Below are 27,115 nucleotides of genomic sequence, written 5' to 3' on the forward strand. Positions count from 1 at the left end.
GAATCAAAGCCTCCACGGGACCAACGACATTGCGCGCTTTTGATATGCGTCTTCGCCAAACGCTACATGTGTTTTCACATCAGTGTAAATATTGGCTTTGATAGGACGAGAGTGGAATTAGCTCTAGCACAGCTTGGTCTCGGAACCAAATTTTGACCAAGACTTCCACCAGCTTTTTTTTTTTTTTTTTGGTAACATATAACGATTCTCCACCGTCTCCATCTGCTGCTGTTGTAACACATCCCAACTCACTGGCCGGTCCGAAGATGGCAACTTTAACCAACGGGCAGGTGGACGGCACTGTGCACGGTGTCGGTGTCGGTGTCGGTGTCGGTGTGGTCTCCGTCAGCACGAACGGGCTGGTGAACGGATTAAGTCACAGCCACAGCCCGGTGGGCTGCCCAGCTACCATCCCCATGAAGGACCACGATGCCATCAAACTCTTCATCGGTCAGATCCCCCGCAACCTGGATGAGAAGGACCTCCGGCCCCTCTTCGAGGAGTTCGGCAAGATCTACGAGCTCACTGTGCTGAAGGACCGCTTCACGGGCATGCACAAAGGTGGGTGATGCCCGGGTTGGAGACAACTACGGCTCTACTTGTTTGTGTCAGCGCGAAAAATCTATCACACGTTGAGTAAGGATTTGAAATCATGCCGGATTTTGGTTGGGTAGAAACGCACGATCGTTGGATAAATGGGCAAATATCCTGTAACGGGGCTCAAGTCTGAACGACTTCATGCATGTTGTTGGGATCCGTGGAACCAAAAAGGGCTTCTTCTTCTTCTTTTTTTTCTTTTTTTTTAAATTTAGTTAGACATGAAATTGCTTCTGTAATTCTGTGCATCATTATCTACTTCACTGAGCAAAGCCAAGCATGAGAGTGTCACGAATTGGGAGTCACGACAGCATGAATTTATGTAGGATGATGCGCACGGGGAGTCTTCACACATCCAGTCCGGTGGTTGTGGATGTGCTTCCATTCAGGACAGCGCTAAAAACCAGGCAATTAACCCCACCTTCACGTTTGCAGTAGCGGGGGAGGCTGTGCTTGAGAGCCCCTCAGTACGGTACACTGTGTTTGCATTACTCTGATTGCGTGTGTGATTCTGCGTGCGTGCGTGTGAGGGGGGTGTGCGTTTGCGCGTCCACGTGTGTCCACACCTGTGCAACACAAAAGCTTTACTCTGGTAAAGATGATCAGGCGCTGATCAGATGTATTCCTATTTGAACATTTAATCTAGACTGAGATATAAGAATTTAAAACTTCACTCAAATACGGTTAAATTAATTTTCAACTCTTGAACCAGGAGTGTTTCTTGTAACTTTTCCAAGTTGTGAAAACTTGAATACACACCCCACACAGTTTCATCGTGATGCGGGGAGGATGGTGATAAACTTTGGGTGTGCTATGCATCCTTTTTGCTACAGGCCTTTATTTTATTTTCTGCTCTCTGGGGAACAGTGATTCTCTGAAAATCGCCATCTAATGAGAGGTCACTAATCTGCTCTATCTACAGGACATCTCCGGGGGGGGGGGGGGTAAAGTATACTAAGAATGAGAGATCACTTTTCAACCCCCCCCACCCCCTCACCCTTGTTCCCAATCCAGAGGTCTTTCTGCACGATGTAAACAATGTATGATGTGCTCTATACGCCTAGAAATTATTATGCTGTAGAATTAATTTCAGAGGGTGAATCCAAAAAGGTGGCGAATGAGATGAGGGAGGTTATCTTTTATTAATAGCCCAGCTGTATTAGCGACTCCCTGTTGCACGGTTAATCACCGGTGGCCCCAGAACTATAGGCACAGCTTACCAGTTGATTCAAAGAACTGTCTCCTCACCACGATATACGGTTCTGCTTCCCGGGCTGGGCCCCTGCTTTCATTAGCAAGCCCCCGCTGCGCTCATATTTTAACCAGCTAGAGGCACCAGCTCCTTCCTGGCTCACCAGCTCACTGGCTCCCTGCGAGCTGCTTGAAGGCCACGTTGTCTCCACAGACTTCTATCACCTTTTCCATATAAGAATTCCAAATTAGCAGTAAAAGACAGCATGCCCCACAAGTAACAGGCAAGTGACTGTCTGTGTACGCCGCTGTCCTGCTGTTTTTATTGATGTCGACACAGCATAATATGAATCAGGTATAGGAGCCTATAAGATATCCCAGTTTGAGACAAAACTAAATACATTTACAAACAGATATTAATAGCTTGCTGACTCTGAGTCTATCCAACTGTCTGTGTTGCTTCAAAATAAACCCATCTTACCTTTAAATATCATTACAGTCTTCAGTTTAGAACATTAAACCTTAATAATTAGATTTTTTTTCCCTTGTATCCATCAGATCAGACTGGCTGTCGCAAATATAATTCTTTAAACTCATCATTTCCATTTTCATGATTTATAAAATATTTCATCTTTATTTATTTATAAATGTGTTACAAGCCTTCATTTCCCTCTCCTCTCCATTTCCCCCATTCATCTCATTCAATCTGTTTGTATTTTTCAGAGTGCTGATATAGAGCACAAGAGTCAGCAAGGGCATGATGACCCTTTAAGAAGTGAAATGCCCCAATGGAGTGAGTTCTATAGAACTGGCCACCAGAATGCACCTGTATTTTTCCTCTCCTATCTCTTCTCCTCATTAACTCGGCTTAATCCTCTTCATTCTTTCCTTTCACCCCCCTCTCTTTGTCTCCATGAACTCACACTGACGTGTTGCATGTTCAGTGACAGTGCGTCATATCGGATAATGGCTGTGGTAATGCACAGCCTCAGCTTTCATCAGAGATTTTACAGCTCGATGACGAACTGCCACATCCTTTTATAATTTTGTCCCCCCTCTATTTTTTGTTCTAAATAGCACACTATTGCTAACTGTCGTCCCTAACAATATAATGCCTCGTATGGGGATGCTGTTGCATTCATTTAACTTTGCCCAAAGAGACATGGCACTTATACAAAGAAATATGCATGGTTTCCAACTAGATAATGCAGGTCTTTTTTCTACTACAGCTGGTAATAAAAGCCCCCCCTGTTCTGCTGTACATCAACACACCTAAAGAAACAGCTTTCACTATGGTAATGTTACCTCCAAAGAAAGAGACCCCTATTATAGCCATTGTCAGCCGCGCCTGTGATACCATTGCCATAACCCTCCCCATAATGACTCCATGTATCACTCGTAATCTAGTCTTTAGGATTGTGTCCCCTTGGAATGGAGGGGTGGAGGAGGGGAGGATGGGACGGGGGTCTGCGAAGGCTGGGAAGAGGCGCAGGGACACCGGTGCAGGCCTGCATTCTCCCAATGATTTTATTTCTCTCCCCTCTGCAACCGAGCCATGCTAATAGAGGCCATTTATAATGGTCACCGGCTGCTGCTGCTGCTGCTACCAAGCACAACAGGGCTGAGAGGCATGGCTAGCACAAAGAGCCAGCCCTTTCTCTCTCAGTCCTCCCTGGCAATGCAGCATGGGTGGTGGGGAGCGATTCAGAAGGAGAGGGTCTGGCGGTTGCTTGCACTTTTCATCAGCCTGATTCCTTCTAATAATCACAGAAGCAATTGAGTCGTGATGATATAGGGAAGACATTTTATAAATGAAGTTGTTATCTATTGTTTATCGCTGTCAGATCTTAAAGCGGTATTGTGATACAGGCCAAACCTTAATTATCTCCAACTTTGTTTTTTTTCCAGAGCAAATGCAAATAGAACCTTCATCAAGCTTGTTTTACTGCCGTTCTTTCATTTGGTGCTGATTTAACATGAGTAATATATTCATCCTCAGCTAAACAAAATATATTAGCGAGAGCTTTCGACATGAGTTCAGACGGTTAAAGCAGCTGCAAAGCCAAGGAGCTGCTCAAAGTCAGAGTAGGTGTTGAAATGCCTTTTAGATTTGGGCCAAATGCTCCATTTGGACCTGGCAAGTGATGTAAACAAAATGTCACAGGTTTTCGGTTCAGGCCATCTGCTTTCAAAAGAAGAAATGTAATGATTAATCCTAATACCTTGGCTGATGAGCTTTTTCATTATGTAATATCAGTGTTTTACAAAAGCTTGACATGACGCTTAACATGTTTGAAATCAGAAAAGAGGAAGTCTAATGTAATGCCTACCAGTAGAAGTTATCAATCCTGCAGATGGTTTATATGCTCTGGATGGGTGGTGTAATCTGTGGGGGTCATAAAGGGAGTTATTGTTCCCTCTGAACACCTATGGTTTTGATATGTCTAGCCTTTAAACTGAATGTGTCGGTGGGTAAGGGGGGGGGGGGGAGGTCAGGTTCATGACAGATCGCCAGTCTCGTCTTGTTTGGTGAGGCTGGGAAGCCGTGATGCCAAAAACACGAACGCCCCATGCTGGGTTTTATTGCAGGCAATTAGGTGTTACAGGTTGCCATTAGAGGAATACCTTCTGTGGAAAAAAAGAATGATAAAACCAAATTTGGCTTTCAACACAGAGAGTGTGTGTGTATGTGTGTGTGTGTGTGTGTGTGTGTGTGTGTGTTTGTGCGTGCGTATGCGTACGTGTGTGTTTTAGTCCTGCAAGTCTGCTTTAATGCAGCTTGCGTTCCAGCCGAAAAATTTCACTCTCGTTGCATCATCCTCTCTGTGGGATCGTTCTCTCTCCTCCGCATTTGGTTTATTGTGTGCGTGCGTGCATGGGTGTGCTTGTGTGTGTGTGTGTGCGTGCGTGCATGCACGTGCGTGTGCACGTGTGCTCATCTCAACGTGCATCTGTGTGTGTTTATGTGCTCCTCCCTCCCCCAGAACACTCCACTCATCTTAGCTCAGAATGCACGCTCAGGCCTCACATTTTGCCGCGTTTCAGCCACGTTGTAATCGATTTTGAGTGTTTTGTCAGGAAGAACGGCAGCATGTGTCACAGAGGAGGTCACTTCTTACCAAATGCGCTTGACTGCAGCACCACCACACCGCACTCCACCACCCCTGTCCTGGCAGAGCCCATAACCGCCAAGCAACAAGAGGGAAAGAAGAGGCGGAGACAGAGGAGGCAATACAGTGAGCCTAATTTGTCACGAGGGCTGTTGTCAAGGCTGCGCTGCCGCTGTTGTCTATTATTTTTGGAAGAGACTGTCCGATTGGGACTGGCTGATGGCCGAGCAGGGAGCCAGTTAGTCACAGTGAGAGATGGCCGCTCCGAGCCAAAAGAGGGGGTGCTCACGAGGGGTGACATGCTAAGAGTAGCTCTGGAGTCACAGGACCCACTGGGAGGGCACAGCCCCCCAGCTGGTCCGACCACCAAAGTCCTATCATTAAAAAACTCCGACCTTAAAGACAATGCTCATGTAAAGGGATGAGCCTCCCCATGTACTCAAAATGCATTCAGCGCAATTTACAAAGTTGGGTAAACACATAGAGAATAAAATGTGTGGTAGTTTAGTATATCAGTGATATGGGATAAAAGAGGCATACAGACACCCAGGCAGATTATTCCCTCCAATTTCACCCACAGGTTCCAGTCTCATTTACATGCAACACCTGGAAACAAAATGGAACCATACACCTGGAGTATGGACCATCTATAACTTTTGACAAAAGTAAAATGTGTTTCAGAAAAGTCAGAAATCTCTCTCCAGCTGGGCAGATTCCTCTTAAAATGTAATCACCTGTTCCGGTCCTAACAGACCGACTAAGAGACAAATGGATGTCTGCCCCCCTCCCGCCTCCGCCCCTGCCCCCTCACACACACCAGCTGAGACAGGAGCTACATTACTACTGTAAATAGACATTTATAGAGATTCACAGTATAGTTGTGTTTATGGTTCAGGAACACACGTGTGTCCATTAAAACAGTCCAGTCAGGATTTATCAGTGTGTTGGTGTTTAGTTAATGTTTCCACATGGAAACGAGATCCTGCTGATCTCAGCAGATAGATAGATAGATAGATAGATAGATAGATAGATAGATAGATAGATAGATAGATAGATAGATAGATAGATAGATAGATAGATAGATAGACAGACAGACAGACAGACAGACAGACAGACAGACAGACAGACAGACAGACAGACAGACAGACAAATAGATAGTGGGTAGGTAAAATTCTATCAATAAAATTTATTGATAGAAGCTTCTTCAAGAGGTAAATATTTTCTGTTTTTAATACTCTTGCATCAGCTAAGGTATTGTTCCTGGTGTTAAATTTCTAAATGACGCCTTAGGACTCTTCAGTCGTTTAGCTGCGCTTAATGCAACTTCCAAGCCCCCCCACCTGCTTCAAACACCGGCCGGTTCAGGAGACGTGGAATGCAATACTTTTGAAATGTTGGAAAGTCTTACATGTTCTCTCAGAGCTGTGCCTTTGTCCTGCTGATGATTTTGTCCTTAATACTAGACCTTCCTGTGGGGAAGTGTCCTGCATTTTTAAAATATTTTTTAATGACTTTAAAAATTCACTGTATTTCAGGAATAGGTTAGAGGATTATTAATATAATATAATAATAAATATAAATATATTCAGGTTGTTTCATCCCCACAGTGAACAATCACAGTTTGTTCTCCGTGTGTTCAGCACACTGTGCATCCATTTTTCCCCTCTGTGTGCATATACTTGTGTGTGTGTGTGTGTGTGTGTGTGTGTGTGTGTGTGTGTGTGTGTGTGTGTGTGTGTGTGTGTGTGTGTGTGTGTGTGTGTGTGTGTGTTTGTGTTTGTGTGTGTGATTGCGTTGAAGATTATGCTATGCATATGCATGTGCCAAATGTCAGCCTCCCTAAAAAAGAAAGGATCTCCTAGTGACTTTTAATGTTTATTTCTATTATTTATATCTCAGGAACAAACCTGACTTGAACCTTCAGTCTGTAAATAAAAATGGGTCCAGCTGCAGCTCTCTCCTGCAGAGGCATCCACAGCAACGTGATGAAAAATAGAAGTGAAGGTTGTCACGGCGATCCTGACTGCAACCCATTAAACAGCAACTGGTGGGGGGGAAAATCCTTTTAGATATTCTGCTGCAAATATCTTTAATTCCCTTCAAAGGCCATAGGATTAAATAATTTTTACGTTTTTCTCAAGGTCAAGTGATGCATTAATGCCATAAAAGAATTCAATTATTACATTATTACCTTGTAAAAAGAAATAAAAAGACACATGTCCTTCTAATAACCTCTTTAGCCACTGCACAATTCGCTCATATACACCAAACAAATCATCCAGCTCAACAGATTAATGGTTCATAGAAAGTTGAATTGATGTTTATTCTAAATTGCTAAACATAACTCGAATTGGCATATCTGGGTCTGCCTGCTGGGACACCCCAAAGCGGGGATTACATGAGCTGTGTTCTATTTGTCCCCGACAGAAAGCACGTCAAAGACCGGGAAGCGTGTGCGTCCTGTCAAACCAGACGCACATTTAGCCTTCCCCACAGTCTTGGATGCCGTGAGACGAGTCCCAGGTTTGAGTGTCCCCAATTCAATTTGCTTTCTTCCCATCTTCCTTCATGCTTATTTCATATCTCCCAATTAAAAATGCACCACGTCGACTTGTAAAAGTAAGGTGGGAATGGAGGTTAGGGTTTTTCTAAGATCTCTCTCAATTATTCAAGGCCAAGTTTCATTCTGAAAATGGAATAGGGATCAATAAGTTATGCAGAAGTTTTCTGGGGTTCAGTAACTGCATGTAATGCAAGATGTCCTGATGAAACCAGCACAGAAAGTCAACCGTAAAGTAAATATCAGTTTGTTGAAGATTGGCGGGTTTTAACTCCCAGCATTCAATATTTAAATCATTACTTTTCAGCTTTAAGATGGATGTCTGAAGTTAGCAAGCTTTGTAATTGCTCCATTTTAAATTTGTGAAATATAATTAGCTGGCACAGTTATGGATGACATAAGGCATTTGATCAGCTTAGAATTTTTTTATTTTTTTTTCGGAGTTACCCACTGGGTCCATATGATTCTATTTTCATTTCCCCAAAACTGCAGATTCTTTTCTTTTGCTTTCATATATTATCATTCAAATCATATTGGCATCACACTGAGGGAAAGTACATCAAGGCTTTATCCTGTCCTGCTGGTTGGAGACCAGATAGACCAAAACATATCACTGCAGAAGGAGATGGTGCAAGAGTGCGTAAAACGACAAGGAGCTCAAGACAGAGGGAGAGAGGGAAGGAAAATTAGAGAGATGTTGAAACAGGGATGATGTAAGAGAATGCATGAAAAGAGGAGAGGGAGATCCACGGAAAAGAATGCAGGGTGGGAGGGGAGGGGGTTGCACACAAAGACAGACAAAGAATATCAAGAGGAGGTGTGATAAAAAAAAAAAAAGTGAGAGCAGAGATTGAAAATAGAGGTGCAAACTAAAAATGGAGGAGATCGTTCAATGACAGGCACAGAGTGAGCAAAGGGAGTGAAAGGAAGAGGGAAGGGGCTGACAAGAAACGACTGTAAAGCAAAAAGGGAAAATGACAGACAAAGAGAGAAGTTGAAAGAGTGAGGGAGTCCCAGAGACAGATGTCGCCCTCGCTGGCCCCGGCAGATTGATAGCTTCTGGCCCAGTTCCATGCCAGGCTTCGACCCCTCTGTCCTCTGCTGTAATTTATAGGTTGCGTTTTGCCAGACCACTCTGTGGTCATAATAGCTCAAGAAGGGAGAATGACCTTCCTGTGATAGAGCAGAATCAGACCCCTGTGTCTCTGGAGCGCCACCCTTTCTTCGTGATTTCTGATTCATTATTCCTGGTTTTTATTTTGACAACGTAGGATCTTAGTACTGTATTCAGGTTTTAGGGTGTTTGCTGTGTGTGAGAAGTGATGAGTGAGCATGTGAGGAATGGCTCCACGCTGGATATCAGTGTTGTCACACTGCCATCAGCACACAGCAGCTGGGAATTGGATTGTCTCTGATACCTCCAATGCTGGATTTTATTCTGAAAATTCTTGAAAAAAGTCCATCCCTGATTTTGTCTTGTTCAATTTTTGAAGATGTGATTTTCTTCGACTTTTTTTGAGGAACAACAGGAAATCATAAGAACCTGATTAGTTATTGATGGTTGAAGAGCTATGCTTGTTGGCACAATGTGAAACAAGAAAATGGCCTCCAATACCGCTACTTTACACTATTTATTCAACCATCAGAATGAACTTTAATTTCAGATAAATGCATTATATAAACTTGTAAAGAGGGATAAATGTAAATATTTACCTATACATCCTAATTTATTGATTATGTTTGTATTAATGTAAAAATTCAGAGAAGCTATTAATATGGTATTATTACAAGTAAGCATCCCAAAACATGATACTTGAGTAAATGTACTTGACTACTTGAATATTTAATTACGTCACTACTAAGCAAAGAATTGGAGTTTTATATGTGTATTTTTAATGTGATTGGCTGACAAAAGCAGGTGGCATTAGTGAGCTGTGAATCATGAATGGCTGCTGTGTTTGAGCAGGTTCATCACAGAAAAGACTGTTGACCTCTAAAGCAGATAAAAACCTCTGCAGTTTTATGAGGTAGTGAAGAGAAAAATGAATCTGTTGACACAAAGTCAATTCAAACTCCACTGAATTTATTCAAAAACAATTCAGCTGTGATGATGAATGAATGACAGCCATTAAACTCCATTTGAATGTTTTGCCCTTCTGAACTTTGAACTTCTTTAAAAGTTTAATTCAATAATGTTCAGTGGTTTTTGATAAATGTATGTAAATGAGTCTGATCATTTTGTCAGGTTAACTGCTTTTGAATGTCATTATAAGAATATTTCTAATTAATTATTATACATTCATTTTTCTTAAGTCTACTTTCCTTCACTCTGAGAGCTGACCCTGCTGCTGATAGAACAATTAGTCACTACTTTCATAAACCAGGGATTAATTTTATGCCCAAAAAGTATAGAACAACTGTGTACTATGGTTATTTTGTCAAGTCAATACGGCGCTGTGTGTGTTTCCACAGTGTGATCCTGGCTGGCCGGCTGGTGGGCTCAGCTGGGTTCATGCTTGGCCATTCAGAGTGTTACCTCAATGCACAAATCAGTCCAGGGAATGATCTGGACAGAAAGTCTTCAGCAAATTATTACAGATTTGCAATTTAATGGCTTCTGGGGTCTCTCCCAGCCCCACACAGCTTCCCAACGAAACAGAGCCTATTACTTTGGTCCTTTAATCACAGAACAGGAGATGGGAATCCTGGCAAAACCTATAGCCTACATACCCGTTTCACTTAGTGTGGAATGATTACACGGGGTTTATAGATAGAGATAGAGTCTGTGCATGCAAACGAGTATATGTGTGTGTGTGTGTGTGTGTGTGTGCGTGTGTGCGTGCGTGTGTGCGTGTCTGCGCGTGTGCGTGCATGTGTTTGTGTGTCTGCATTTACAGGAGAGGAAAAAAATGCATTCTTCTGTGAAACAATTATTAACACCGTGAGGACAGGCTGGCCAAAAGCAATAGCAATTAATTTAGCATAAATTAAAACTAACAAAGGTCCACTTCATAAACAAAGCTGGAGAATTTGTTTTTAATGTGAAGTTCCAAAAATATTGTCATTAAAAGCTTTTTTGTTTTAAATAAGAGATGACAAAGTTTTTCTGCAGCATTTAAGTTCATTTCATTAAAAAAGAGCTAAGTTTATGTTGAAGTCCGTTTTCAAAAAAATAGCAGTCTGTTTTCAGGTGACTCTCCCTGATGCACAACAGTAAATTAACCCATTACAGACCAGGACATGTAAAACAATGCCTCGCATACTTCCTGTTTCCAGGCAAATAAACGTAGTGTTTTTTTCTGTTCTGGACTTACAACTTTTCCCTTTCCTGCATGCAAAAAGCTGGTGTTTTATACAGTATCATGTCTGTTCTATATTATTTGCAGATGACTAGTGTCCAGCTTATGAAAGCGTGTTTAAGTTTTTCCCACGGCTATCACTGCTCTGATTAATGTATCATCTATTGCAAAATGTAAAAACGATCATTCCAATCTGCCGTTCAATGTCCCAATTTGTCCAAGAGGAAGCCAAGCTTTCTAAATGAGCTGGATAAGAGAGACTGCCAAAGGGGATGAATATATATAATTATCTGTGGCTGGAGCACCAACAAAGGGACTTTAAAAATCAACGTTGTGCGCCAAAGACTTCATTAGTCTGACAACAACAAAATTCCCCCTCAACTTGCAGTTGGAGAGACTCAGGTACAGTATCTGAAATGCCATTAAAAGCAGGCAGTTTGTAGCGCCACCGCTGTCTGTTTGGGATTAGAAGCTACTTAAAATGCTAATGTTAATATGCTAATGCATTAAAGTTATGTTTGAATTATTAAGGGACTGGAGGAACGGCTGTCCGTTGTGTTGGTCTTTCGCATTGATGAGTTAAAAAAGACGGATAACTGTGTTTACTCTGCATATGAAAATCCCTGAATGTCTTTCATCTGTCCTTCCCATACCGACTAGTCGTCCATGTTAGCTTTGCAAATATCTTAATTGTGTTAAATGGAGGAAAAAGGGGGAAGATTAAAAGCTATTAATGTGTGTTGTGTGAGGGTGCTCTATTCCCGGGACGGTGCTTTTGTTCACTTTGGCAAAGCAGATGAGAGAGTTTCACCTTGAAACTCAATGCACACAAGAAACATTGTCATTGTGTCTCCCTAAAACGCTGCCGTCTCTCGTTCTCACTGTTTTCCACACTGTCACACCTGCTTTGCTCGTCTTTGCATTTCATTTTGCGATCGCCATCCCCCTTACTCTTTTTTTTTTGTGAACGTCTCTCCATTTTCTCTCACTCTTGCTTTTCCCTTTGTAGCCCCGTTTCCCTCCACCGCGCTCTCCCTCTCTGTCTGTCTGTCTAAGCGTCAGATAAGCTCACTGGGGGAGACTTTAGAGGACTCTCCATCTGTGTATAAATAGCTCTGGATGAATTATTGAGGGACCTGGGGTTGCTAATAATCCCGCAGGACCCATCTGACAATGACACAGAAGATGGAGAGAAAACAATTACACAGGCTTTCTCCTTCAGAAGAGTGGGAATGGGGGTGGGGGTGGGGGGACTTAGCGGCCTCTGGGAGCCACCTCGCGGGGCCCAACATCTTGGCTAATAAACCCAATTAAATCTCCGGAATCAATCAGAGCCCCGGGGGCGTCCTCTCTTTTCCTTCCCTGGATGGCGCGCAACAACAGGAAGTGTAATGATTCATGTTCCCCCTCCTGCATTTGGATCGTCCTCGCATCTCCATCTTGCAGGTTGGCAAGGCGGACGGGACAGGACAGGATGTCCGCCGAGGCAGGATAATAGGACAGGGAGAGGAAAGGAGAGGAGAGGCAAGTCGGGTGGAGAGGAGAAGTGCATAGAGGAATATTAATGGGAGTGTTTATCCTGTAAGTGTTTTACCCGAGGGACATGGGACGACTCCCACGACGGAATTAAAGCACTTTGTCTTCTTGGTGATACATGAATCATCTGTAGATGATTCTGTCTGTCTATCATCTATCTATCTATCTATCTATCTATCTATCTATCTATCTATCTATCTATCTATCTATCTATCTATCTATCTATCTATCTATCTATCTATCTATCTATCTATCTATCTATCTATCTATCTATCTATCTATCTATCTATCTATCTATCTATCTATCTATCAGTAGTTTGATTTTCATTCTAATGTAGAGCAGATTTTAAAGAAATTGGCAAAAGAAAAATAATTACAATGACAAATGACGCTACTGTTTTGCCTCACGTATGCACTGTATTCTTTCAGCAATTCTCTTTGATTCTCACCTTCTGCCAGAACTTCCCTTTTTGCCTTCATTATATTCTGGTTAGCTGTACATTCAGTTCAGGTTTGGAAAATCACACTGAAGATTAATAAAACATCCGCTACTGCTTTATAATGAAAGATGAACCTGTGTTTGGAAATCAGGCAAGCGGCGTACCGGTCCACATCCGCAGCCTTTACGGCCTTGCTTGACACCTGAGGCGACTCTACTTCCTGTGTTGGTAATGAACATTGGTTTTGGAAATGATTTTAATGAGGTGAAGAATTCCGTAACATAGACGTAGTTCATAGAGATCAGGGAGTACTGTATTCTTTTCAGCCAGATGAGCAGAGGAGGTGATGATGCCTTAAAGTGCTGTGTTGTTGGGTTTAAATGTCCTATGATGTATGTATGTTTCAAGAGTTTCTCTAATTTCCACATTTTATATTCACCAATAAAATTACATTTTAAAAAATTGGAATAAGCCGTACCTCAGTATAGGAGTCGGTATCAATGTGTTTTCTATTTCGGACCTGGTGAGGATCAGTACAGGCTTTTGCTTCATCTTAGGAGTCGTTCCAGCTTTAATAATTGATACCATGAAAAGCTAAATTTGGATGTCCCACACATTTTCTGACAAAATGGCTGATGTCAGATGAGAGCGAGGTGTTTCTTCCTCGGATGTTGAGGACAGCTCTGGCTGTGTGTGTGTGTGTGTGTGTGTGTGTGTGTGTGTGTGTGTGTGTGTGTGTGTGTGTGTGTGTGTGTGTGTGTGTGTGTGTGTGTGTGTGTGTGTGTGTGTGTGTGTGTGTGTGTGTTCGTATATTTACAGCATACATGTGACTTGTTTAACGTGGTGTTTTACTTTAGGTGACGACTCGAAGTGTCACACGTGAGGCGTCTTTATGTGTGACCAAGCGTTGGGTATATATCCGCGACTTTTCCATGGCAACCTTCAAAGGACAGAGTTGGGTGTGGGTGAGATGGTGTTCTAGGGTGGCGGGACGCCATCCTAATGATGCATTTTCTTCACCATTGATTCAGTGGCTCTTCTCTCCAGTAAATCCTTCACATGCAACACATTAAAGCCGGCCGTTTTTCCTCCTTCGCCAATCGATTAGCACAGCTTAGAGAAGGCCACTCTAGGCAGCAGGGCAAGAGATGGGACCTGTTATCTGCAGGGACTAACGCACGCACACACACACACACACACACACACACACACACACACACACTCACACACACAAATATAGATGAAGTTGTTTCCTTGGATATTTCTGCCATAAAATATTTTTGTCCTTGTAAGTGTGAGAAAATGTTTGCATGCTGCTAATACCTGTAATCTGTGGATTAAGCTATGCATTTTAATATGGAGGCAGTCCACATTGAATTCCCTGGTTTATTTATTTGTTGTTTTGTTTCTTGGTTTCTTTGTTTATTTGAGTGTTTTTACACTGCATGTGTAAATTTGGTGGTTTTCATCATTGGTAACCTTCACATTTTGGGGCAAAATTCACAGCAATTTGATTGTGACATGTCAAGAAGAGCAAAAAGAAAGAATCAACTGGACCTGCAAAAGTTAGAAGATGTTTCACCACCTAAGAGGTGTCGCTACTTCAGAACTGAAGAATCCTCTTAGATGAGACCAACAAACCTTTTGCAAGTCCAGTTGATTCTTGCTCTTCTTGATTTAACTCGACCTGGATGAGAGAGAACCGACACAGACATTGTGATATGGTTCATTTGTGTTGAGTTTGGAAGGAAGCGCATACTTCTAAAAATTAATTTGACACACAATCAGTATTCACCCAGGACAGACGGTCGTTTGATTGTCTGACGACTTCATATCTTCATCTCAGAGTGTAATTTAGTAACAACCTGGAGAAGCTATTGTTCTAAATTACTACGTTCTGCACTTTTCCTAATGGAAAAAAATGCAGATGCTTAGTGGCGCTATCTCTTTGAGTTTCATCCCACTGGTTATTAACTTTTGCTTTGTCTTTCCTCGCTCTCCAGTTCCTTCAGTAACAGGCTCGGTGTGTGTTTCTGCAGCACTAAAGGATACAAACATAATCACCTATAGAAGATCTTGGACTTCTATTACATTCCATTATAAATTAATTCACCTCCTCTTTAGTAAGGCTGTCCCATAGTTCTGCCTCACTCTGTTGAAATAATATCCTTCTTAAAACTAGCATTCATTAGATGCAGAAAAAAATCTTTTTAAGAGCTGTTTTACACAGTAAAAAAAAAAAAAGCTTGATTCACTCTTTGAACAGTAATTGCAGTTTTTTTTCCTGTTTACTGAGAGAACGGTGCTCATATTTTTTGGCTTCACTGATTTTTTTTTTTTTTACAGGCTTTACAGCTGCCACTTAAAGATTTTAAGATGATGCTGAAAGAAAGATTTTCCTCCAGACATCAGTTGCTCCCCCTGAAACAGCCTCTATTTCTGTTTCTCTTTGTAGAGCAGTGATCCAAAGGGTCACCAAAGGTGAAGGGGGTATAAGTGACTCCCCCTAACTTTATTGAATTACTAATACACCTATAACAAAAAGTGTCATGGATTGGACGTTTACAAAAGACACCTTATCTACGGCAACAATTAGGTTATTAGACGTGTTCAATACGTGGAAAACATTTGAGGAATCTTTGTGGCTATATTTCTGTGTACTTTATTTTCACAGCATTGTATGTAGTACATTGTCTCATCGATATTTATGGTGTTTTGATCAGGCAAAGACCAAATAACAACAATCAAAAGCCTCTTATGGAGAGTCCCCAGGTACAATGACAACCGTATCATGGTCGAATCTGAAACTCTTTTAATATGATACTTATTAGTATTCCTCCTCTGCACTCAGTGGTGCTCCTTTCTATATGACTGAAAGACCAAGGCCTCATATGTTTTTTTTCTCTGAACGCTGTACTGTAAGTCGAGAATTCTGCGTCTCTTCTCCAACTGATTTAAACAATGACTTGAAGAGCATTATCTAAGCCTCGCACTCACAAAAATCCAGTCAGAACGTTTTTGTCTTAAGGTCAATCTTTTTTAAAGGAAAGAAAAAAAAACATTCTTCTGTTTATTGAGCAAAAGCTGTCCTTGGTCAACCCTTTCAGGCAGAGATAAGTGCTAACAGAACTGAGGTAGGGGGAGACGCGGAGATTTCTATTGACTGACTGAAATTGGACAGCCTCAAACAAAGGTTCATGCCTACATTTTCTAACGTAGCGTTCCAGGGCTCTGCAGCATGGAGCTTAAGCTGAGCTGTGGATAAAGCTTTTTAATGCTATTGACTCTTTTTAGGCTCTTACCAAGATGTTCTGAAATATTTAAATGATCACTGGGAGTTTCTCCCTGTCTGTGGTTGAGAATAAAAGGATAGTGAGAGAGGAAGGAACTTTTTATGTCAGCCTTTTACCATTCCTGAATTAATAGGCAGAAGATAATTAGAGAATTATGTGCAATAACTCCCGTCTAGTCTTGGGTGGTGTCAGGAAATGCATGCATGTGCCTAGCAATAAAGCGCCGATTCAGGAATGCATTATAAGCTTCACTTTAAGTGCAAAAATGACTTGATTAGTGAGGTCACAGATGTCACTGACTCTGGATTGTTTTAGACCTCAGATATCTTTAAACGAGGAATGGTGTGTTAAAAACACTGGCGCCTATAGCATTATCAGCATTTTTGGATCTCATGCTACTGCATACTAACATTTTAGATATCACACCTTAGGTTTAAAAATAAGTATAAAACCAGGCTCAAATATCTGAAATGCTTTTTAAACATGGAAGTTAGCAATGCAGCTGAAAACTTGAAAAATGTACGGTATACATATTTCCCAAAAGTTTTGTTGTTGTCCTTGTGTCCCAGAGAGCGAATCAAATAAAACTTTCTCATGTTTAGCGAGGTCAGATCTCTGCGCTCCGGCACAGCTGTCGTTTGGATGCGGCCTGATGACAGTTGGTGGATTTCACCACTGAAGGCCGCGGCGTTCCTTCTTCTGCCACCACTAAGCATTGATAGTCCCCACCATTCCCTCGCTGCTTCCTTTCATCGCCCTTCCCTTTCTTCCCAGTATTGCTCTCTGTCTCCCTCTTTCTTCCTCTCTTCCTGTTTCCCCCTCAGTGGGTGTGTGTCCCTTTAGGGTGTCTGCAGCGGCTGAGATAAGAAGCGAGTGTAGGACACAGGGGGGATGGTGTTCACAGAAGCTAGGTGATCTTATCAACTCTCTCTCCCTCTCCCTCTCTTACCGAGCACCCCTCGCTGTTCTGCTTCCCCTCTCTTCCTGTTCTCCCTCACTACTTTTCTTTTTCGCTCCCATGCCGGCCTTTGTCTCTCCCCCCTCTCTCTTTTCTCTCTGTCTCTCATCAGCTCTTGTCTCATGCATACATATTCTTTAAGATCCCCACTGCGCTGCTGTTGATTTGAATTTGAAGTGATGGGAAACTAAATTGGCAGCATTGACAGCAGAAACAAACAGCTTATCTGCCTCTCCCGGGCCAATATAGGTCTTAGTCAGATACTGGAGCTGCTGCCAGTATCTGACTTGTAACAATGATGACAAATTGAATGTTTGTTGACTGTCACTTTTGGTGTGTGTATCAGAGTGTTTGACCATGTCAGTATTGTGGATGTGTGTTCGCCACCTCCATGCATTTGCAAGTATGCATATTGGAGGAATGTGACTAAGTAGAAATACTTCTCTTTTGAGATACATCAGCAGCTTTATACTTCTAAATATTCATTTTATTTTTTCAAGGTATTGAGACAGGTAAATTAACGGATTATGATTTTACATATTGATCACATAACACACATTATTGTTAATTAAAACAATGGGCAGTAATGGCCTATTTGGAATGATTTGGTAAAATTATGACTATCTACATATTTCTACTTACAAGCAAATGAATCGTAGATAATATTACAAATTGGAATGAGGCCTTTTCTCTTCATGTGCTTATTACCTGAGGACAGGTGAACTTCCAGTAATGTTTGATTTACCATGCTGGGAAGTGACGGGAACAACAAGAATGACAATGCAACAAAGGGTCCTGGGATGGGTTTAAATGAGAAACATTATCACATACAGTTAATGTTTTCTTAAGTGTAGGTTGGAAATTAGTATATGCTTCGTCAGTTCTTCCTTCCTGAAAACTGATTAAAAAAATAACTTTAGCTGTACGCCATAAGAACACAAATGGTCTAATTATTTCAAATTATCCATTATTTAAGTAAATAAACAAACATGCAAAATGTGCAGCAATGTTACTTTAAAAACCAAGTACCATGCATTATTTTAGTTCTTGAAAAAAAAAATCTAACTAAGCAAATAAAACATTCAATTACCGCATTAACTGAATTTTTTTATTAGGCTTTAATTATCATGATCAGCTGTTATGAGGCGATAAATAAATGAAACCTGATGTCAGTAAATATGCGACCTAAACATTTAATACAAACATTTTGCTACTTGGCAAATAAGAGAATCAGCAGTTCCTCCATGAAGTAATAAGAAAAGTAATTACATCACTATACATTTCTTGCAGGGCTGGAATTTTCAATGTATTTCCTCCTGAATGTTCGGTACCAGTGTGTTTGGATGGAGGGATGCTTGAGCTCATCTGTCAGATAGAACACATCAACCTGAAAAGACTGAGATCCAGCGCATTAAACAAATTACATCAATCAATGGAAAAATACAATACATAACAATGTAGTAATATCAGCTTAATGTGTTATTTTGTAAGTATTCTTTATATTGTATTACTGGATCTGAATATTCCCTCTATTCCTGCTTAAGCGGATGCAGTGGGCGCCAGCACTGCAAACACGCAACTAAGTGTCAGGCGTGTGAATCAGTGGCTTGTGTGCATTTCCTGTGGGACGGCGCCGGCATGTAGCGTTAACACGACAGGCCCAGAGAGGACGCGGAGGTAGCCAAGCTGTCAGCGGCCAGCTCCCACTTCGCCTAATGAGAGAGAAGCCCGTTAATTAAAAACACCAACAGGCGGAGCTCCCTTGTGTCCTGCCATCGGGACGACCCGGGGTTAAAGACACGGCGTCGAGAGGATGGGAGGCCTGCTGCTCCGACAATCGCTACCTGGTGCTGCCCACAACAATAAATTGCCCCAGTATGCAAAAAGAACAACGCAAAGCACAACAGACAGGAATAAGACGAGAAGGCTGCTTTATGTGGACTGAACTCTGTGGTTTCCAGGGTAGGAGTCTATGATCTATAATTGCCCTTTTCGGGGCAAATTGTGCTTATTTTAATGCTTTGTGGTCATATTAGTTGCATGGCAGCAGCGACCTGTTCGTTGCTGCAGAAAGATTTATAAGATTCAAAAAACAAAAAAGTGTAATTTCCCTGCCTGTATTTAGGTCCTGAAAAGTTCAATCTCTCCTCGGGTGCTTCACACATCTGCTAACGTGATATAATTGTGAACTGAGGCTCTTTTATTGAATTCATTCGATATTATTTGTTTCATCAAGTTTCAAAATTTCTTGAAAGAGAACAAATAAGCACCAACATATACAATATGAAGAATATTTGTCTCAAATTGAATCATGTCACAGCTGCCTATTGTGCGACTGTCTTTGCTAGTATTTTATTAAACTGTCAAACACTTGAATCATTAGCCTTGATCTGCAAATTGACAGTTTGTCAGCTCTCTGACAGTGGTGTGCGCCTCACTGTCAACAGGGGGTGGTGAGAGAACGGCTTACACGTTCCCCACGGCTTCTTTTTCTTCCTTGCCTTCCGTGTTTCCATCTTCCTTCCACCCCCACATGTCAGCCCAGGTGCTAACAAAACCGAGGATTGTGGGTAGTCTTGGAACATATGGAGCAGAGAGATGGAGAAATGAAGGGTGTGTGTGTGTGTGTGTGTGTGTGTGTGTGTGTGTGTGTGTGTGTGTGAGAGAGAGAGAGAGAGAGAGAGAGAGAGAGAGAGAGAGAGAGAAAGAGAGAAAAGCTGTCAGGGAAATGTCTATCCCTGTCACAGAAGCCAGAAGAGTGCGATGGACGAATGGATAACTGCTATTTCAGACTGCCAGGGAGAGAGCTCCGTCAGATTTGATGTGTTTTGCGGGCAGAACGGTTCTCACGCGACAGAATGCACAAATCGTCACACCTCTAGAGCCGTGTGCAATTCTTTTAATCTCACTTTCACGTCTTCTTTTGCATGCAGACGGATTATTGGGCCTGTGAACACATCAATGTTCTGGAATTTTGGTTGCCAAAACACTGTTCCATGTGCACAAACCTGTACAGACACACACACACACACATACATACACACACACACACACACACACACACACACACACACACACACACACGACACCAAGCGAATTCCCGAGGTGGTCGTGTAGACAGAGCTTCAGAGCTATGCCTGCAGGCTCATTGTGTGTGTGTGTGTGTGTGTGTGTGTGTGTGTGTGTGTGTGTGTGTGTGTGTGTGTGTGTGTGTGTGTGTGTGTGTGTGTGTGTGTGTGTGTGTGTGTGTGTGTGTGTGTGTTGTTTTTGGCTATTTACTGGTGATTGGTGCGGCCCCCTCCCGTGGCTGTCTCTCCTTCTCTGTCCCTACTTCACATAACATAATTATCTCTTTTTTCTCTCTTTCTGCATTTCAGGCTGTGCCTTCCTCACCTACTGTGCCAGAGAGTCGGCTCTGAAAGCCCAGAATGCATTGCACGAGCAGAAGACCCTGCCAGGGGTAAGTCCTACATGTACACATCGACCCAGAAGCAAAAAAAAAAAAAACCCTACATAAGTACATCGCAGATTCATTCTGGCAAACACACAATTGCTCATTTTAACATCTAATGTGCTATACAGGTATTTATTTCAAATCAAAGGGGACTTACTGTCTTTGCCATGCTTGTCATGTATTGTTTATCACTGGCTGTACACCAGACATGTGCACAGCCCCTCTCTCCCTTAAATATCCATGCTCTTCCTCTGCCACCCCCTCGCTCACTTCCTCCCTTTCTCTTCACTTCACTTGACAGTCACACACAGACACACACACACACACCCAAAGGGAAAAACCACACACATCACATCATAGGCTTACTATTTATAGTTCTTCGTCCAGTTTGTGGAAATGAGTGTGTGTGTGTGTGTGTGTGTGTGTGTGTGTGTTCGTGTGTGCGTGTGCGTGCGCGTGCGTGTGCGTGTGTGTGTGTTGCGCATGCATCCCTGTGTGTGGGCAAGTGTGTCTGGGAGACAGACAGAGAGGAATAAAAAAAAAAACAGGTGAGGGAGTGGATATGGGCTATTTGTGCATTTATGTGCATGTTGTGCATCATGCCCCAGACTGGCAACAACATGAGTGTGCGTCATGAATATACATCACGGCAGCACATCATCACAACAGATGTTCACCAATTTTGGATGTTACCACTCATATACACAATAGCCCTGGAACCTGTGCTATGTTCCATTTTAAGTCTAATTTTTGACATGTTCATGTAGAAAAGGTAGATATTCAGTTGTTAGCGTGTGTGTGTGTGTGTGTGTGTGTGTGTGTGTGTGTGTGTGTGTGTGTGTGTGTGTGTGTGTGTGTGTGTGTGTGTGTGTGTGTGTGTGTGTGTGACATTCTGTATATGTGAAAAAGGGATTGCACACATTATGACATGATTTAATGATTATATATTTGTGCATTAGGCACGCACACACACAAACACATGCGTGTTTTTGACATACACATGAATTATTACGTGCTCGGGCGTGCATGTACTTGAATGCACATGCATCCATGCTTGTGTGTGTGAGAGCATGTATATCCAGTGTGCACGTGTGCGTGTAAGGAAGTTTCGATGCGTCTCTGTCAGGCTGGCTCGGTTTGCTCTGTTCGTTTTTAATGACGCCTCCAGGGAAGCTGACAGTCGCCGTGTTGAGCGCACAGCCTTTGATGTGAGTGATTATGACATCACAGACGTGCAGCCGAGAAGCGCGGAGGAGTGGGGATCTGGCTCTCTCTCTTCTTCTTTTTTCTGTACTTCCCAGTGGCAAATTATTCAGAAAGAAAGAGGGAAGAAGAGACAGAGATGTACACAAGGACAAAAAAAAGAGAGAGAGGAAAGGAGAAAGTAGAAGAGATTAAATATTTGGCCAAAACTAGAATGTAATTTTGTGTTCACACAAAATATGCTGCCGATTGATGTTTTGTTTTTTTTTGCTTTTGCTGCTATTGTTTGAAACGGACCAGAAGATATGGGCAGCGAAACCATCTTCTTTGAGGGTTTTGTTTGAACATCTTTAAGTGAAAGAGACTGTATTTGGCTTCACGCGCAACCTGGTAATACATCAACAGCAAATAAATTCAATCAGTCACTTGCAATCCACATTGTTTAGAGGGAAATGCTAATTAGCATTGCCTTTGCCAGCTCGGTCTCAGGTATGCATTTGATCGATGGTGAGCGTTAAATAAACAAAGGTAATGCTGTAGGACAGACCTAGATGCTCAACAAACCCTGAAATGCAGCATTCAGAGCGGACGGCTGTCGTTTGTTGCTGGTGGAGATAAAGCCAGAAAAACAGAATAAATGAGTTCATTATAAACAGAGAAACTTGGCCCTGGGAAAAGCAGTAGGACAGTTTATGGCAAGTGACTACACCCTCTGCTCCTTTGCTTTGTTCATCTACTTTCTTCTCTGCCTCCTTCCATCCTCTATCAGTCCACTCAGAGGTCAACACAACCAGAACCATGAAAATTAAATCCCTTAAAGCAGAAACCGCAGAATATCAGACCAAGGGCCAAACCTGGGCCGCAAGAGACCTCTACCTGGACTGGGAGGCCTTTTGGCATAACGGGATATCGGTTGATTCACTGCTAAAGCTACAGCAGCAGCTATGACTGTGCATCTGGTGCGATTTTAGATTTTCTTGAGGCTGTTTTGGCTGAAAAGGGGGATTTGTTTCATATTTTCTTGCAGTTAATGTCTTCCTCTCCCATCAAGAAGGGGGATTTGAGTTTGTTTATTTTCCACAACCTTTCCTTTGGCCCCTGCAGGTAAGTTTCTTTGACGCTCCTGTATCTAGCTTCATAACACCGTCCACTGATGCAGCTACTTGTGTTAGCAGTTCATAATGGCAGCCTAGCAGCAAGCAGTAGGACCTGGCATGTGCCTGTTCAAAATGTCTTTGGTCACTGAAAGATAAAAGAAAGCTCTTTTAACAGAGACGTTATTAGCTGCAGCAAGAAGAAGGTAGGAGGGATTACACTGTACATGAGTGAGAAGTGGTGCAATCCGGGACACTTGCACGTGAAGGAACGTCTCTGCAGCCCGGACAGTGAGCTGCTTACCGTGGGAATGCGGCCATATTATCTGCCTCGGGAGTTCACGTCCACTGTTATAATTGCAACATACATCCCCCCATCAGCTGACGCACCAACGGCATGTGACATCATCACCTCCACTGTCGCCAGGGTGCAGACCCAGCACCCGAACGCCTTCACAGTGATCACCGGTGACTTCAACCATGTCACCCTGGAACGACTGCTGCCTACATTCCATTATTATGTGGACTGTCCCACCAGGATGACGGATTTTTTTAAAACGCAACTTCTTTGTTGTGTTTACACCTTCCGTCCACACGACAACGCAGATATCCGGAACGAAAATGCAACTTTTTTAAAACACTGGCCTTGGTGGATTTTTTTTAAAATGCTGGGTCTGCGTTGTCATGTGGACGGTGTATCCGCAACTTTTTAAAAACGCTGACATCTTGCCTGCGACGAAAACCTCTGTGACGTCATATTTATGGGCCCGTGTGTTGTGACAACAAAACACGGAGGATTCCTATTGGATAAAATTTGACTCAATACTGCCACCACATGGTTTGGCATGCTTATAGCAGTCTTCTAAAACGCACTGGTGCGTTTACGTGTGGACGGAGATTTTTTTGAAAACTGTCGTGTGGACGCAAATTGTTTTCGATGCGTTTTTAAAAAGTTGCGTTTTCAAAAAAATACGTCATCGTGTGTACAGGGCCTGTGAGAATCACCTTCTCTGATTTCTCCAGTGCTTTTAACACCATTCAGCCAAGGCTGCTGGGTGAGGAGCTGCGGGAGATGAGTGTCGACACCTCCACCGTCTCCTGGATCAATGACTACCCGACAGATAGGCCACAGTTTGTCCGTCTGGGCAGTGTTCTGTCTGACGCAGTGGTCAGTGATACAGGAGGCCCTCAGGGGACTGTACTGTCCCCCTTCCTCTTCACACTGTACACAAATGATTTTCAGTACAACTCCGAGTCATGCCACCTACAAAAATTCTCGGATGACTCGGCAGTTGTTGGGTGTATTAGTGAGGGAGGGAGGGGTAGTACAAGGCTGTGGTGGATGACTTTGTGGAGTGGGCTGGAGCCAATCACCTGAGGCTGAACATTAGCAAGAACAGAGAGATGGTGATCAACTTCAGGAAGAAGAGGAGCACGCCACAACCGATCCACATCCTGGGAGAGGCTGTAGAGGAGATGGAGGAATATAAGTCCCTGGGTGTGAAGATCAGTAACAGACTAGACTGGACTTCCAACATCGATGCTGTCTACAAGGAGGGGATGAGCAGACTCTCTTTCCTGAGGAAGCTGCGATCCTTCAATGTATGCAGCAAGATGTTGGAGATTTTTTATCAGTCTGTTGTGGCCAGTGTACTCTTCTTTGCCAGGGTCTGCTGGGGGAGCAACATCAGAGCCAGCTATAGCAACAGACTTAACAAACTAATAAAGAAGGCTGGCTGATTGGCTGTACAGTAGTCTGGACACTGTGGAGGCCGTGGTGGAGAGGAGGACTCTTGACAAACTGTTATCCATCATGGATAACCCTGCTCACCCTCTCCACCACACACTGGACAGGAGCAGAGCTCGTTCTCCAATAGACTGCTACAGCTCCGCTGTCGAAAAGAAAGGTACAGGAAGTCATTCTTGCCACAAGCCATCACGCTGTACAACAGCTCTAAAATATCAGATAGAATCCCACCACCAGTCTGATTTTTAGATATGGCTTCCTTAGGTCCTGTGTATGGCCACAGAGTGCCACACTTATTTATGATCAAACACCTACCATGCTTTGGTACTGTTGTTATTGTTATTATTATTATTGTTGTTATTGTTAATATTGTTAATATGTTTATTAATGTTATAATTTTTTTATTATTAATTTTTTTTCGCTAATGTCTTATTTTTCCTCAATGTATATTTTCCCTGTTTCTGTCTGTTCTGCTACTGTAGCGTTTAAATTTCCCAATTTGGGATAAATAAAGTATATCTGTCTGTCTGTCTGTCTGTCTGTCTGTCTGTCTGTCTGTCTGTCTGTCTGTCTGTCCATCCGTCCGTCCATCTATCTATCTTTCTCTTTACAGTTGACCTGTGAGCTGCTAACTGGTGATCCCAGTTCTGAGGGTTGGCTTGTGTGTCTTGTGTGTGTGTGTGTGTGTGTGTGTGTGTGTGTGTGTGTGTGTGTGTGTGTGTGTGTGTGTGTGTGTGTGTGTGTGTGTGTGTGTGTGTGTGTGTGTGTGTGTGTGTGTGTGTGTGTGTGTGTGTGTGGGTGTGTGTGTGTGTGTGGGTGTGTGTGTGTGTGTGTGTGTGTGTGTGTGTGTGCAGTGTCAGGAGACTCGGGGTAAACAAGCGACAAGCAGAAACACTGATGTTAAAGTGACACTAATATTGAACTACGTGTGACAGATGACAAATTGTTTTCATATCCCTCATTCCATCATTGCACTACAAACTACGAGTACACAGGATTATGCTGATGGAAAATACGTTTCTGCCAACAGAATGTAATTGAGTTGGCAAATATTGTTACGGATCATTTGAGGGCATTCAAAATATTCAAGAGGTGTGTTCAATGTAAAATGACAAAACCAAAGAGAGACGGATCAACAAACAGCTCTATCAAGGGTGGGCCCAGAGTCCCAAGGAGGTCAGAAGTGGGGTTTGAGGGCATGGGGTGATGAGATTTGAGGAAAAGGTGTCAATTCAGGGTTTATTTACTTAACAACGTGACAGCTAGCCAATCATTAGTGAGGAGAAGCTTCATTGGTGATCTTCAGTTTCCTGATTCTGTAACACTATAATAACTTTTAAAAAGATGAACATCATATGAAGCTGATTCATAGAGTGTAACACAGTTACTCTGTTTACAGACTGTATGCAAAATGTCTCGTAGCAGTATAACTATGACACTAATGTACACAGCAGCATTGCAAAGTGTATAAAGCTATTAAACGCAGCTGAATAACAGAGATGAATATGTCCGTATTCATCTGTTTATAAGCTACTCCAAGCCTTTACAAGAATAGATTGACAGCTTTATCAGAAAGAACTAAACAATGAATTCTCCAGTAAATGCTGGTGATAAAATGACTGAATAAAATTAGTCCCTAACATCATGTGACTGAGCTCTACCAATGAGGGTATGATAAAGAAGTTATCTCTGAAAGAAACTTCACTTTAAGAAATCTACAGCATGGAATGGCAAGTGAGCAATTAAAAACTGTATGAATACTAGATAGAGTGCATTTCTCCACCAAAACAGTTGCTTTTAATTGCATTAGGACCTAACCTAAATTCCAGTAAATCCTGTGTGCTATGGAAATGACTGCAGCCAGGATTCTATTACAGTAATCTGAGAAAAAAAATCATGCATCCAACCCTCTGTCCAAAATTCAGCTGTTCCACTTTGGAACATCCATTCTACCTAATTTCACGTAAATCATTAAACACTGAAAGAAAGTCAAAGAAGTAGAAAAAAAATGTCAGATTCATTCCATAAAGTGACTTTTTTCCCCAAGGTTTATGACCCATCCATTCCATCCATGGTAATCTGTTAGGAAATTTATACATAAGATAAAGAAGGAAATTAAAGATTGAACTTTGAGATTTTTGGAGAATAATTGTACCAAAGTTTGTTAAAATTCCATCCTTGTCCTTTTGTTGGCCTTTAATTCGGTTGTTGGCTTGATTTCTTTGCAAAATCTGATTGACCGATTTCCTCTCATTTTCATGGAGGGAAGAACCCGTTATGATTTGGTGTAAACATGGAGAAGGAATTTTCAAACTTTAAGATATATTTTTTTAGTATTACTAATAATTACGGTTATAATTACCCAAAATGACAGACCTAATTTCTATAAACCTTCAGTGGGGACATTGTCTGTCCTTTCCTGAAAAAATACCCAAAATAAATGTGAACAAATGTGTCACTATAATGCCACTTGTGAAAAAAATCTGATTTTATTTTTATTTATTTTTGTATTTTTTGAGATAGTGACATGAAACAGGTTTAAAATCGAGCAGGTCCCAAACGACCAGCCCTTGCTGCCATGCTCATGATCCCACGCGCCAGTTTGAGACTTGTACTCCAGCAACAGGCAATAA

The 27,115-nt window shown here is 42.3% G+C and overlaps 1 protein-coding gene across 1 annotated transcript in view; it reads left to right on the forward strand.

Moving 5' to 3' along the window:
• Window positions 1-238: 238 nt before the first annotated feature.
• Window positions 239-27,115, forward strand: part of celf4 (CUGBP, Elav-like family member 4) — a 76,061-nt gene continuing 49,184 nt past the window's right edge. Inside the window, exons 1-2 of the mRNA XM_068314595.1 lie at window positions 239-561; window positions 20,362-20,444. Coding sequence (XP_068170696.1) covers window positions 267-561; window positions 20,362-20,444 — 378 coding nt within the window. The 5' untranslated portion in view covers window positions 239-266. The remainder of the gene's footprint in view (window positions 562-20,361; window positions 20,445-27,115) is intronic.

The sequence above is a fragment of the Antennarius striatus genome, chromosome 5, assembly GCF_040054535.1.
Source record: "Antennarius striatus isolate MH-2024 chromosome 5, ASM4005453v1, whole genome shotgun sequence".
Taxonomy (NCBI): domain Eukaryota; kingdom Metazoa; phylum Chordata; class Actinopteri; order Lophiiformes; family Antennariidae; genus Antennarius; species Antennarius striatus.